This window comes from Monopterus albus, unplaced genomic scaffold, assembly GCF_001952655.1.
Source record: "Monopterus albus unplaced genomic scaffold, M_albus_1.0 scaffold18.1, whole genome shotgun sequence".
Taxonomy (NCBI): domain Eukaryota; kingdom Metazoa; phylum Chordata; class Actinopteri; order Synbranchiformes; family Synbranchidae; genus Monopterus; species Monopterus albus.
The window spans coordinates 9,736,303-9,751,142 of NW_018127898.1; the positions used below are offsets into that span (position 1 = coordinate 9,736,303).

Sequence of the window (14,840 nt, forward strand, 5' to 3'; positions counted from 1 at the left end):
AAATTCTGCTATTCTTTATTGAAAAAAATTCCTTCAACATCGGATTCGAACGGCAAAAGGGCCTACAACACACACCAGCCGACAAATATTAACATTTATTATATTTTATGGTTAACTTTTTTTCTTTTCAAGATTGACAGGGGAGGCTCTGCCTCACCTGCCTCCCCTGACCGCACATCACTGGCATACAGCAGTACAGACAGAAAAGAGGTGAGCTTACTACAACAAAAACATCTACAGCAAGGTTTATTAGTCAGAATTGGCAGAGGCAGGGCAAGAGAATCATGCAGTTTGTATAATGAGCAGGTTTTCAGCAGAGCAGCAGCCACTGATTGACCAACTGAAAAAGTGAAATGCTACACACCTTGAATTTCAACAAAGGAATTATCAAATGTAACCAAGTAAGACTGTTAAATATCCAATGGCAGGTGCTGGGGTGCATTTAAAAGCCTGTCAAAATGGCTCTGTGAGCGGGTCCGCATGTCTGGAAGAGCATGTGATACTTCCCTAAACTCCGCTGAGTTCAATCACATCTTCTTATGATTGTCACTCGCCAGTGAGGTGCGCTCGTTTGTGCACTGACAACTACGCAACACCTCTTCTCATGCCCGTTTAATCCAATGTATGGAAGAGCTTGACTCAGATGGAAAAGTGGGAAATGATGAAAGCTGTCATGTCTATTCTCTTCAAATTCTTTTCATTCCAGCGTCAAACGTGTGCACGCCCTTAATGATACTAGCAGTGAAATGAAAACAGCAAATCTGACTGTGCCAGGCACTGAGCTGTGGTTTCTGCCTGCTCACTTCACTGCCTGCTGGGGTTTCACAGCTGGAGGAACCACTGCGTTTGTAACACCACTTAGCATTTCTATCCAGGTGGGGTTGAGGTGAATAACATATTCGATTTATGAATTATTATCACCGATCGGAAGGATTAAGTGACAGTTTGTAAATTCTGTTGATGTAAGTTCATCGGTTTCATGTAGCTTCTCAAGCATTTGTGTGCACACCAATTCTATACTTCACTCAACTCTAATTTGAGGAGATAATAGCCATGTGTAACAAAGGATGACTACTTTTTCACCCTTTCTTCCTCAAATCAGCCTTTTAATTTGTAACATTAATATGCAATAAATCATTTGTTTTGCTTTCCAAATTTCAATATCAAAAATCATCCGAGCGATGATAATATGGTACGTGAGCCGTTCTTTCCTTGCCACTCTGTCAGAAATCAACGTGAATTGGAAGGAAATTTCAAGCTCACAAGTTAGAAAAGGCGAAGACAAACCACCAACCAAAACATGAAATGTTGATTTTTATCTTTTTAAAACTTTCACAGCCAGTGGTGAGCTGTACAGATTTGCTAGACAGTGTGGTACATGTTGAGGTCAATGGGAGGGGATAAACTAAGTTTTCATATGGGAGAATGTCCAAAGTTTTTGATTGATTTTTGCCACAAGACGGAGCAAAAGTGCCTGCCCCGCCTGCTCTTCATACAGGCACAAACAGGTAAGATGGATGAATGTGTCAAGTCACTGAAAACGTAGAAGAAAAGAAAAATGGTGTGCGAGTCTGTCTGAAGCTCATGCGATGCTTTATTTCCAATGACTGAATAGCAGATGCCAAGCAGAGTTACCGAGTGTCTCTTCTTGGCTCCATCCAGGCTCGGCTCCCTGCCGGCACTTCGGCTGTTCCGCAGGATTAGTCCAGACTCCCTGGTCTTCTGTGTTTTCACTGGCGGAGCTGGGGGAGCCACTTTGGGAAATGCTGAAATCTTTGAGCTGAACGCCTGACCCTCTGATCCTCTGCCCAACTGATAGCTATCATTATGTTCTGTTTTAGCGATACCCTCCAGATCTGCTGCAAATGCTGGATGGAAGGTGGTGATGTCGGTCCAGTTGAGGTCTGAGGAGCCCTCTGGAGAGCCCACCGACCAGCGGTACTCTCTTCTGATGACCCGAGTGGGCTCTTCGTAGCCTGTCCTGTCCCTTTCATCCTTACACGCTACACTCTTAGACCTCTCCGGTTTGAGAGGAACAATCCTGGTGATTTCTGTCTGGTAGCTGCTGCTTGACAGTCGATGCAGAGACGTCCTCTGACCTCTGTCTCCCATGAAACCCTCAATATCCTCTCCCCCAGAACTACTGATCTTCCTCTCGTGCGTCCTGACCTGTCGCAATTTTACTTCTGCTAGCTCTTTGTTGTCAATAAGGCTCTGTCCTCTCACCTTCTTCACACACTCTCCTTTAACACCTGCTAATGAACTATTATGTTCCATCTTTCCAGGTCCGTTCACTGAGCCCAAATCAATATCTGCTGTTCCCACCTGACTCACTTTTCTCTTTACTTGTTCTGTTCCTTGAATGGAGACTCTGCTTTCTTCTACTGACATATCCTCTTGTTTGCTGTCTGTATAAACCCTGACAGACTGATCCTTTCCTGATCCCTGATTCCCTCTTATCATCACCATCGCTGATGACTCGTATTGTGTTCTTGTTTTACATGTTTTTTTTGGACTGGTGTCTGAATCGGAGCCCTCATTTTCTTCTTCACTAGAATCACTGCCTCCTTTTCTGTAGATGAGCTCTGCAGGCATGCCCAGGTTTAAGCTCTGGGGTCTCCTCTTTTTCCTTGGTTTAGAAGATGTGCGTTCCTTTATCTGCCGTGAGCCTGGGGGCACATCGTTGTTTGCCTCAGGGTCTGAGGCTTGAGATGGTTTACTTTGAGATTTGTCTTGAAACAAGTCTGCATTGTCAGATAAGTGAATCACAAAATGACTTTTGTTTTCTGGCCAAGGCTCAGAGCATACATCTGCCTCTCTGGACAATTTTGTTGATGGAAATTCATCAATATGGCTTGTCGTTTCTTTTCTGTCATACCCTGTTACCTCTTTATGTATCATCTTGCAAACATCTATTCCTCTCTCCAGCTCCTTTTTCTCACATGAGGAATCAGATGAGAGAGATTTCTTTTCTTCTATCTTCCAGTCATGGCCTTGTTGATAAGTTTCTTGTTTTTCAATCAATACCCACTCCTCAGAGCCCTACATGTTGGTATAGATTAAACACAGTTAGACATGCCAAGCACAGCTGCTGCACATAATGAAATCTACACAGTCATTTGGATCACAGAAAAGGGAACAAAATGTACACCTTGTACAGAGTGGATTTTTGGTAAACATGCATTTGAATCTAGGAAGTAATTTATACGGATTTCTTTTCTTCAACAATGGACATATGAGTAGGCACTGCATTTCACCACAACACAGATTCTATAAATATGTAAACTGCATCATGAAAAAGAAAGAGTGAGAGATGTGCAACCTCAGGTGAAGTCACCAGAGTCTTCTGGATGAAACCCTCAACAGACAGGCTGTTAACAGGATCCTTCCCCACTACTCGGCCCACCAACTGGCCGACACCAGGCAGGGGAGGGAGTTTAAAAGAGAAGGAAGAACAGCTGTTAGAGTTCAGACTCAAAATGAGGGAGTTCATTAGTAAGGCACACAGTTTCATGCACACCCGAAAGATTGGGAAAGGCAGAAAAAAATCAGTGTGAAGAGGCTTTAACTGAGATATTCTGTAGAAAGCTTTCAGTGAACTTTAAACTGAAACAAGAGCCCTCAGAGAGTGCATGTACCTCCACCAAAGCACAACATTAGTTCAAATGAATGGGTCCCTTGTGAAGAAGGAGATTTAAAAAAAAAAGTGCCCTAAAATACTTGATCCGGATCAGATCCGGATCATCTTTTAGGGTATGTTAGGCAGCAATACTGTGTATTTTACTTGAACTTTTCAGGGTTTTCTTTTCATTATAGGCCAAGCTATGGCAGAAAATATGTGTTAAAAACAATTATTTTGATAACCTTTGACTGAAATATGAATTTGTTTTTTCTTATTTTGCCCCATGTTAAAGAGGGGAATGTTTTGTGATTTTTTTTTCTCCATTATTTTTTGTGACCTTGACCTTTGACCTTTTTCAGCCAAACTCTAATCACTTCTAGGGTTGGTCCCCACCAATGTCTGGGAAGTATGCTGATGATCCATCCAGCCATTTGTCTGTAATCCAATACACATACACACATGGAACTAAAATCATAACCTCCCTGGTGGAGGTAAACATGCGATCCTGTGTACCTGACAGCCACCGAATCCACATAACCAAATCAGCATTTGCGATGCAAATTCTGTCCAGTAACTATTTCAAAGAGCTGAGTTTGACTCAATCTCTTAGAAACAGTCAAGAACACATATACTTTCCCAGCCTTCTACTGTCAATCAAATAGAATAACAAGCCCACCCTCCTGTCTTTCCTGGAATGAGACACACAGTAGATTAAATTATCTGCTGCAAACAATGGCTGACATTCTGATCATCCCAGGCAGCAGAAGAGAGAGTGCCTGAAGACACCTTAGGCACCAGCAAAAACAGAACTATCCTATCTGAAGACTACCATCACAGTGCTCTTCAATAGCCTAATTACCAGAATGTGATCAAAGCTGGAGAGCTTTCATGATCTCACATAAAGAAAACCGTGTCACTGTTAGGTAATCAAGGAAAAAAAAGATGACTGATAATTATTTCTCAAGTGCCTCACATTGAGTAAATCTCAAAAAACATCTTGACACTAATCTTATCAAGATGCTTCCTTCTGTGCTTCTTGTCAGTCATGTTCAAGTAGCTCTGGGAAATTGTCAGAACAGTTCTGGTGTGCCACACAGAGGCAGAATGCATTTCATTATTCACATATCTGAAGACAGACTGCAGGTTTTCGTGCTTGTTCTTGTGAGCAGTAATATCAAACTGCAGATACCTGTTTGAACTGCCTGTAGGAAAGACAGTAAATAACTACTTTCATGCAGGTCATACCAGTACAGTATATCTTCAGGCTTGGATTACTTTAAGATAATGATAAGAGGATACAAAAAACTTGCAAAACAAGCATCTCCGCGCACAAAAATATTCCATATTTTGCCTTGAGTCAAGCAGCAAAAAGAGGATTTTAAACATGAGCAGACTAGCATATCAGTGTGTTTTTAACATCAAGCATCAGATGTTGCTGGATTTTGAGAACCTAACCATAGTGGACCTTACTCCCACCCCTCCACCCTCAGTCCCTACTCACAGCCTTCTTCTCTGGTGTGCTAGTCGGCGAGGTGGCTGACAGACGCTTCTCGCGGTTCATCAACTTGCTGTTGGGCTCCCTCAGGGCTCGCTTCAGCTCATTGATGCTGGCCTGGTGCTTCAGCAAGACGTCCTTAGACTTATCCAGAAACTAGAGGAGAAGGGGTGGAAGAAGACAAATAAGATAGAAAGAGAAAAGCGTTAGAAGGAGGTCGACATGCTTTCCATGCACACGTCACTCACTATGATCTGATGTAGACACTGGAGCAAGATGTGAGATAACACTGCGTGTACACAGCGGAGGATGCCATGTGAATTGTTTACACCTATGGAAATTATACCAGCGTCTTACTGCTCTGTACTGTAGCAGAGATAAATGACAGTTAAGATGCTTGAGGCTCACAGAAAATGAAAAACAATTATAGTTACAAGTGAATTCATTTTTTAGGACAAATGAAAATGACAATCAAGGCACTCAGCAGTCAAATTAAGAAATGAATGTGCTTTTACAGTAGCTATGATCTATTAACACTGTTGGCTAATTAAATTCTGGATTCATTTTGTGTGTTTGCTTTTTAGAATGATGACAAAGTGGCTGGTAGAAAGCATTTAATTAAATACCTTAGACAACAAAATTATGTTCTGACGTTTTTGTTAGCTTTTTATTTTATTTAATATGAGGCCATTCTTTAAGATTTACATGAAAATACATGTTAAGCATATGAAATACGATGTATTGTTAAAGGTAGCACCAGTACTCCCTGATCTTTTAGACTTGTAAAGTCCGTGTGACCCTTGTCACATTTCAGATGCCTATCAGTTGTAATCAGTTCCACCAAATGTTTGGAGACACTTCCCGTCTCACAATTAAGAAGAAAGGAGTGTTTGTCTAGTTTTCAATTTTGCAGGAAAGCAAAGATTATAGAAAAGTCCAAAAACTGATCTTAAATTTGTGAAGCAGGACTTTTTCTTCTCTCTATTGCACCCAGTCATCTCACAATCCCACAGATGTATTTGTTGCTTTGTTGTCCCTGAGGTTGGGACCCACTGTGCTACCAAACTGCATACAAAAGAAGTAAAAACTAGCTGCATTTTGACCAGCTGCAACAGCAAAACACAACTTACAATAAGAATGTATGCATTGGCATTAACTAATTATATAAAATAATGTGTCTAAAGTAGGGGAGTAACAACCCGGTCATCCATTTGTAGTCTTTTTAATCTCTAAAATCCTTATTTATTTTTGACAAAGTAGAATGTTCAGTAATCAAGTAGCATACATGGATGTTCTATACAGTACACTTAAGGAAGGAGAAGCGGTCACTTCTATCTACAGAGTAACACCCTGGAGATTTTCAAAGCTACAGTACAACTAGAAGGTTTTCTGTGTTCACAGCTTCCAGATATTTCTATTCTCAATGACATTTCAAAAGAAATATAAAAGTAGTCCTTGAACCAAGGCAGTGGTTATAGGCTAACTTCAATCTGTAGAAAACCTCCAAAGACTAGAGGTGCAGGGGAATATTGGCACGCACAACAAAAAGCTTAAGGGCTGAAGACCGGGACCTGTACCTCCTGTTTGTGCCGAGGAGTAGCCTCCTGATCCAACTGAGACAGCAGGGTTGGTGCAGGAGAATGGGCGAGCACAAGAGGGGTCAGAGGTGAAGAGTGCAGGGTCACAGAGTGCAGGAACAAGGTCAGAGGCAAACACAGGATTGCAGGGGGTACATCAGTAAGGGAGACAGGCAGACAAACAGACCAGAAGGCTCTAGTTGGCTACTTTGTACCATGCAAAGACAACTTTGGAAATTATTTGAACATACATCCCAGTAGACATTTTGGCTTTTATTAGATAATGATGAAAATAAAAGCTGAGGTCTTTGTAGTTGACATAGCTGCTGTATGAACTGTCAAGCCAGAAGAGAAGCATCATTTTTACATGTCAGTTCAAACTGGTTTGTAATGCTTTTCTTGCATGTCACTACTTTATTTTATACCTGTTGTCTCACTGCCTGTCAAATGTTTGCTGGGATGCTGAATTGTGACAAATAAGACCAGACACAACCTTTGCAGCATCATCTGGTTATATGGTGCAATGCAGCACAGTTGTTTCTATGAAAACAGAGTCAACTGCCACAGTCAGAAAAATGCAGTGGAAGACAAGCAGAGAGAGTAATATGCAATCAGACAGACTGAATAAAAGATGGATGGATTAAGAACACAAAGACAGACAGAGACCAAATCACCAGACACCATATACCTCCTGTTTATTGTCAACTGGTGACCCAGCCTCCTCCTTATCGCCAGCAAGAGTTAAAAAAAGAAAAAGCATGTTAGCTACAGAGGGGTAGGCTCGAGTTTGCATTTCTCAGCAGAATGGGAAGGGATTAAAAACTGTAAAGCTGTTAGCGGGATTTATGAGCAGTGCGGTGAAAGCATATACGCCTGAGTGAATAGGAGTGAAAGGAGAAGAGTTAGTAAATGCTAAGTCCACCAAAGCCACCGCAGCATCGTGTCCCTGCTGGACAAGCCTCAACCGTCCTGAGAGGCTTGCCCTGCACCTACTATATTTACACCGGCACCCCTGCAGCACCGGATTTCCCTGCACTAAGGTGGAGATGTCTATGTACTTGGAACCCACACAGTTTTTACACAAAACCAACTTCAGCACAATAAAAATTCTTTACTACCATGATTTCTTTCTTTCTGCTTGGAGTGACATTGCCATCATCGTCTTTGTCATGCTCCATCTCCTCATGATGCTCTTGGACCTTGTCCTCCTCATCCTGCTCCAGACTGGGCTCAGGCTCGGTCTCCTGCTCGTCCGCAGAGGGGCTGTGCACATGGTGCTGTTCACTGATGCTGTGGTGGGACACGCCATCGTGGTTCTCACACATGGCTGAGACTGGCCGTGAGAACTCTGCTGGTAACAAGGGTTCACTTATTACAGGAGACAAGACAGAGTTCAATGGGTTTTAAAAGCAACAGTTTGGCATTTTATGAAATATCAGTATTCACTCTAGCTTAGCATAAACACTGGAGACACAGAGAAACATCTAGCATCACTATGTCCAAAGGTAAAAACCAAAATGAGTAAACGTCAGAGCCATGAGTGACAGTGGTGATCTCCAGTAACAGGCTAAAAAAAATAGTCCAGCATATAAATACTGGAAGGTGGATTTATTACATTTGGCCAGAGCTAAACTAGCTTTTTGCTAAGGTAACCACATGCTGGCTGCATCTAACTTTCTACAGGTCAGAAAACATTCCCATTCCAAAATGTTCATCCATTGTCCTAAAGGTCAGTCTCAAAGCTGCAAATCTGGAACTGAATAGAAGTTCAACAAAACACTCTTTGAGTCCTCCATGTGCACATGTATCGGGGCTCTCACCTCCGTCCAAGCTCCTGGACAGCAGGTACCTCTTGCTAGTGGAACGCTCAAAGTGCGGAGCAGGCCGGTCTATGAGAGCACTGGCCTGTCGAGTCTGAGCCTGTGTCCTTCCACTGTATCGAAACTTTGAGCCCATCACTAGGAAGCCTTTAGGAGGAGGCTCTGGAGATACCAACCTGTGGAAATAAAATCAGTGAAGGTTCTTAATCACATGCTCCACCATGTTACAAAAAGCAGCCAGACAAAGACTGGCTTTTGAACTCATTTCTGAGGATGCACTTTTCATGTTCCTGTTTCACATCTTCTCCCAAATGAAGGCAGCACATTAAAGTAAAACTATGTTTTACTAGCTATTTCTCTACTACATGATATGTGATTGATAGTTTCTCTGTGGTTTGGAGTCGGGGTCTTTAGCAAGGCAAGTTTATTTATAAAGCACATTTTCATCCACAAAGGCAATTCAAAGTGCTCAACACAATGCACACAAATAGATAAAACATTAAAATGTATACATCAGAATGCAAATTGCATTAAAACATTAAATGCAAGTTAGAAGCAATAATTACATGACAGCACAAAGTAGCAACATGCATGAGTAGATACCTAGTACTTTTAGGATAGCTGTGACAAACTATGGATTATCATTGTTCTCAGTATACTTTATTTCAGTCTTCCCAAAACTAACCTCTGAGTACTTTAACTGTTTCTAGATAATTTGAAACATCAGTATCTATACATTCTGCTAACCAGTCCTATTACAGCTGTGGCAGACTGTGGATTCTCACTCCGGTCCGGTAAATAAAGTAACTGAAGGTATATCTGGATAAATTTCAGGTAAAGCTGAATGTTCTTTAAAAAAAAAAAAAAAAAAGTATAAATAGCATATCGTGCCTTGTGCATGGAAGTGTTTTGTTTGTCCTAATAGGTATTGAATGGGAGACATTCCAAGGACAAGATAACACTGATTCTTACCGGAAGAAGGTGTGATGCTCAATGCAGACCTTCCACAGCCTCTTGGCAGCTCTGTGGTTGGGAAGCTTAAAGCCGATTGTACTTTCAAACTGCTCATACTGGAGGGGGGGATAGAACAGGGAGAGAGAGAAATGTGAAGAAAAGGTGAGGGGGAGGTTCATCATTTTGAACATGGGTCAAGGCAGAGGAGGGATTACATCCAATGTTCTGACATTGAGAGCAAATGGGAGGAAAACTATTACATGGCTCTATATTTACATTCGTTATCCGTCTATTCTGGCTGTGACTGCAGCTGCAGCAGCTCTGGTAAATGACCTCTTTATTTGGCTTGATCACAGGCTCACTGTGCAGCTCTGTCACTTGACTGGGCCTGGCCCCGACAGTCTGTTACACCTAGGCTCAGCATGGAGGATAAGCTGCAGCGCTGCACAGCACAGTGAGGAAGGGCAGAATATAGTCCCTGACCATGCAACGCAGAAAACTGGAGGTATAAGCCGGAGAATTTTAAAGCCCTTTGTTCAGTAAAACTGATCCCACATTCCTTTCTGCGATGGATTTTAACAGTAAAAGCTGTGACAGAACGTTTAGCTAATGCTGCACTCACAATGGGAGGTCATGGCTTAAATATGAACAGTTTGACATTTTGGGAAATGCAGCAATACTGGTGTACAGAGATTCAGATGAGAAGCACAGTTTTCCTCTCATGTCTTTACACTAAATATGTAGCTGTAGTTAGGACTGGAAACAGGACAAAACAACTAGCCTGGCGCTGTCCAAAGGTAACAAAATCCACCTACCTAAAGCTTACTAATTAGCAATTAATATGTTGTTTTTAATCCATAAAAAAGCATTTAATCAACAATTTTATTAACAAGTATTATGCGTGGGATAATTTCCTGGCTGGGTGCATTGGCTCCCTGCAGCCATCACAGTGAGGTTGCCAGGAAACCAGAGGACACTCCTGGAATTTTTGCATTTCCACTCTTTGTACTAAGCTCAAAAGGTTGCATTTGAATAAAGCTGGATAACTAGCGAGAGGCGTTTAAGTTATCAGCGAGAGTCAAACCTCAAAAGCACCAGATACTATGTTTCCCATGATGCAATTCAATAAAATACCTTTGTTAGACCGTCCCTGCTTGGTTAACACTCATGTCTTTCAAACCTCATAGTGCAACACAAGCTACTGCTATAAATTTCTATTCTCCAAGCCCAGATATCCTCACATCACTATAAAGACATCAGGGTTGTTTTCTCCAGAAGACATTAAGCAAATGTCTTTTGCTGAGCAGCATTAACTATTAATAGATCAAATGCTCCTTGGTATCCTTCAGCATACTGCATACCTCTCCGGGTCGTATCTTTATGTAAAAGTTACTCCTCTTATAGGATATCTTCAGGATCTTTGGCCAGGCAAAGCGGTTGATCCTCAGCCTATCACGGTAAATCAGCAGGCCGTTGGCACAGACACCCAGCATTATCTCAATCCCTTCAGAGTCCTGCAGCAAACAAGGCCCAGCACAGAGACAAAATTTATTCAAGAGCATAACCCATCCTTGAAACCTGCTTCCATGCAATAATTTCAGAAACAACTAACCTTAGCATGATGGAGGTCCACCCCGTACATGGACAGCTTCTTCGCATTCTCCAAGAAGTTCATTTCAGCCTCTGCTGGAGTCATCCCCCTATGGGCAGAATAACAGGCCTTTTTAAATAACAAATCAATATTCTTGTACAGTGAGAGCACAATTATCTTGGCAATATGCTTCATATACTATATATTCACTTTAAACCCCCCCATCTGTCCCCCCAGGCATTATGTTTTTGTGTATGCCAAAAAGCAATGCCAAGTCAGAGCGTGGTGAAGACCCTCTAACTAAGAAAGTGTTCTCGCATTGGCAAGCCTCACACTGTGTACATCTCAGTGACAGATGGTGCAGTAATGTGATGGCATCTGATAGAGTGTTTTGACACAATAGAAAACTCATCAGCCCATCATCCCAGGAGATCTGTGAATAAATGAAAGTGATTTAAACAACAGTAGTACTTGTGGTTTCGATGGAGCTCCATCACCCTCTCCTCCAGTTCTCGAGTCTGATTGGGGGCGAAGCGGAAATCGCTGACGTAATCGGAGCCGTGGTCGTCCTGGTCATAGTCTCCTAGCTCAGCTTGAACGGTGTAGGATCCCAGGAGGGTGTGAGTGACGAACGAGCATGGCAGCCGACCCGACAGCATGTCATCTCTTAGCTGAAGACACAGGTAGTATCTGTCAGATGAGACAAAAGGGAAGGAGAGAAGGGCGTTGGCAGTCAAACAAGCATGAGCCAAGACAAGCTCCAACAAGTATTCAGCGTATTTAATCCATGGCAGTTAGAAGCATTCCAGGTCCAATCCTGGGATTTGGGTTGCTTTGACACAGGGGCAAATATGCCATGTAAATTATTACAAATCAACTGTAGAGTAGATGTGTGTAAGCAAGTTCTCCTTTGATTAACTCAGAAGAGCATTTGGCAGCACAGCCAGGGAAGCTACAACTATTAATACTGTAGGTGTGTGTGTGTGTGTGTGTGTGTGTGTGTGTGTGTGTGTGTGTGTGTGTGTGTGTGTGTGTGTGTGTGCCCGATCCTGGTAATATCCTCAGTGAGCTGGGAGGGGTCTGGAGGGTAGAACTTCACAGCAAATGCAAAATGCCATGGACAGTCTGAGGAGATATAACAATGAGAACTGCAAGGTTAAACATCATGTTTGTCTCAGGAAAACTGAAAACAAATGTTAACATCAATGATGAAACTTTATCTAAGAGATTAACAAAAAACTTTGAATCAATTCTAATGCCAACAAATATAATTCACGACTTTAACACTCGAATTTTAAAATATTTATAATCTCAGCTACTTGCAAAAGACTCTTACTGCGCATCTGCTTCTTAATCTCCTTGGAGGGGTCCAACCAGTTCTGAAAGACAGAAGGCAGAATTCACACAGGGCAGACTGGAAGCATGGCTAATGCACATCCCGGTGTCAAATTTTGCTCTAATTGCCATCAGTGTTCCTAATGAAAGCCTCTCCATATGGTTAAATAAAGAAATGAAGCCCTCGCCTGCTGAGTCGTTCAACATGTAGAGAGCAGATTTAATTCAAGCATCTGTTTCTTCATTGTATTTGCAAAATCACTGGCAGCCAGTTACCTATCTGGTCTCATCACATCTGATCCTGCAGTGAACCATTCCACCAACAGGGACACCATTTGTGATCTGTTTGGTAGAGCATCTCATCTGTGGTGCAGCACACATTAACTCACTTGTGACAGCAGCTGTATATCATACTGTTTAGAAGCACAGCAACACACACGCCAATGAAATATTAGTATTACCCTCCTAAAGTCGTTGAACAGCTTTAGTGCAGTAGTCAGAATTTCATATGAAAAATCGACTTTGTCTTACACAAGAACATTAAAACACATTACAGTTCAAGTGGGGGTTTGTAGTCTTTTAAATGAATCAGTCATTCACGTATTTTACAAGATTCATTATACCTCTTAACTCTGAAGGATTATGGGGTTACTTATAATCTCCCACTGCTTCGAAAATGACCAGTTACTAGAAAGTGGAAACAGAATCCTGCAAAGTCCATCCATCCATTATCTATACTGCTTATTCCAGAATAGGAGCCAATCCCAGCTGATATTGGGCAATCAATTGACATCAATTACACCTCCAGGTCTTCTTGGGTGTCTACAAGCTTTGCACACCTGGATTTGGGCAGTCTCTCCCATTCTTGTTGGCAGATCCACCATATTTGATGAGAAGTATCTGAACCTCCATCTTCAGGTCTCTATTCTTCTATTTCACAATTACTGAGGCCACTGTGCGCCTGGGACCATTTAAAGTTTTAAGAATGGTTTTATATCCTTGCCCTGATCTATGCCTCACCATAATTTTATCAGAGGTCTACAGAGAGTTCTCCGACTTTGCGGCTTGGTTTTTGTCCTGACATGTAGTGTGAACTGTGAAACCTTATATACAGTGCACAGCACAGTATCCAATGCACAAGTGTGCAAAAAGTGAAAGGGTCTGAATACTTTATTAAGCAACTGTAGGATCATACTTTTGCTACATGTTTTAGGACTGCCCCACACTCTCTGGGAATGTCACTTTCATTCTGTCATGACTTGAGGATTACTGTCCCAAGCTTTGCTGCTACACAATCAATATTAAAGGGCTGGCCTGGTATAGGAATTAAATGGAAAGTAACTTGGCTTTATTACAATTTAGGAATTCAGCGTGTATGGCATCAACCCACACCTTCCAAATTCATTAAGAAAGTAAAAACTACAAAACTGCACACAAGCACATAAACAGGTGTTTGCTGCATGTGCTGTGCTGCCTGTGTTGCAGAGAGCTAACAGTGATCCTCACTACACTGAGTACCACACAGCAGCTGCTTATTAATGCTGGCAGTGTTTTGGCAGCTGGTATCATGTCAGTCAAAGTAAAATCAGGAGATTGAAAGTTTGATACAGCACAGTGCAATCCTGTGGCCGTGTTGAGCAAACTGCAAGCAATCTGAACTGTGCCTTGACATACACACATACTCACGTAAACAGGCACAAATACACATACGCCTTCAGTGTTTAATCAGGCTGCTAAAGACTTTAATGAGCTGCAGGCATTTATCGTCCCCTTGAATCTATCTTATATCAGCCAAGGCTAAAGAGCACTCAATTAATAAGGCACTCTCTGCTGCTTTGCTTTTCTCTGCAGAAAAGCAGGAAGAACTTTTAATCACAGACTGTTCAAGTCTTCCCTTTTGATTGTGTAACCTTAGTTTATAAAGTAATCACACAGAATAAATGTTCTCCCAAAGAGCACAGAATAAATCTTCATTCTCGGCTGAGACAGAGAAAGGGCATCTGAAACGACATTTCTCAGGCACGTCTGGTCTACCAGTAAGTGATAACCCCTGACGGTAGGCTCAAGCTGCGCTCTGATAAGCCTGTCTTTGATGAGCCTGACACATTGATCTAAGCTCTAGTTTTGCCTACACTCAGAGAGAAGGAAATATTTTAACTTCAAACCTGTCTGTTTGTGTAACACCCCACTTCACCTGTCCATATCTGTAGGCAGAGATCATGCTCAGTCCAAAGCCTTAGCATTCATATACGCATAGTCACTACATGTGAGCCGACAAAGCACGGACAAGCTAATGATGGTGACAGACAATCTACTCCAGATGTTAAACGGGACTCGGTCTTATCATCTTTTCTATCTTCAAAAGACAAGAGGTTTCACTGTAGCCTGTTGTACAACCATTTATCTGCCCTTAGGGAAGCTCAGACCAATCAAACCTAAAAAAAAA

The 14,840-nt window shown here is 42.0% G+C and overlaps 1 protein-coding gene across 14 annotated transcripts in view; it reads right to left on the minus strand.

The window, feature by feature from the left end:
* The window catches only part of LOC109955992 (band 4.1-like protein 1), an 88,129-nt gene that overhangs the window by 14,017 nt on the left and 59,272 nt on the right, over nt 1–14,840 (minus strand). For 3 of the 14 annotated variants that reach the window (XM_020592707.1, XM_020592700.1, XM_020592701.1), the window contains exons 5-17: nt 12,396–12,438; nt 12,109–12,184; nt 11,531–11,749; nt 11,081–11,168; nt 10,830–10,982; nt 9,487–9,584; nt 8,515–8,690; nt 7,813–8,045; nt 7,383–7,418; nt 6,695–6,730; nt 5,124–5,273; nt 3,323–3,409; nt 1,636–3,042 (exon numbers count right to left, since the gene is read on the minus strand). In XM_020592707.1, coding sequence (XP_020448363.1) covers nt 1,636–3,042; nt 3,323–3,409; nt 5,124–5,273; nt 6,695–6,730; nt 7,383–7,418; nt 7,813–8,045; nt 8,515–8,690; nt 9,487–9,584; nt 10,830–10,982; nt 11,081–11,168; nt 11,531–11,749; nt 12,109–12,184; nt 12,396–12,438 — 2,802 coding nt within the window. The remainder of the gene's footprint in view (nt 1–1,635; nt 3,043–3,322; nt 3,410–5,123; nt 5,274–6,694; nt 6,731–7,382; nt 7,419–7,812; nt 8,046–8,514; nt 8,691–9,486; nt 9,585–10,829; nt 10,983–11,080; nt 11,169–11,530; nt 11,750–12,108; nt 12,185–12,395; nt 12,439–14,840) is intronic. The other 11 variants (XM_020592709.1, XM_020592713.1, XM_020592712.1 and 8 more) reach the window with 9 other exon arrangements.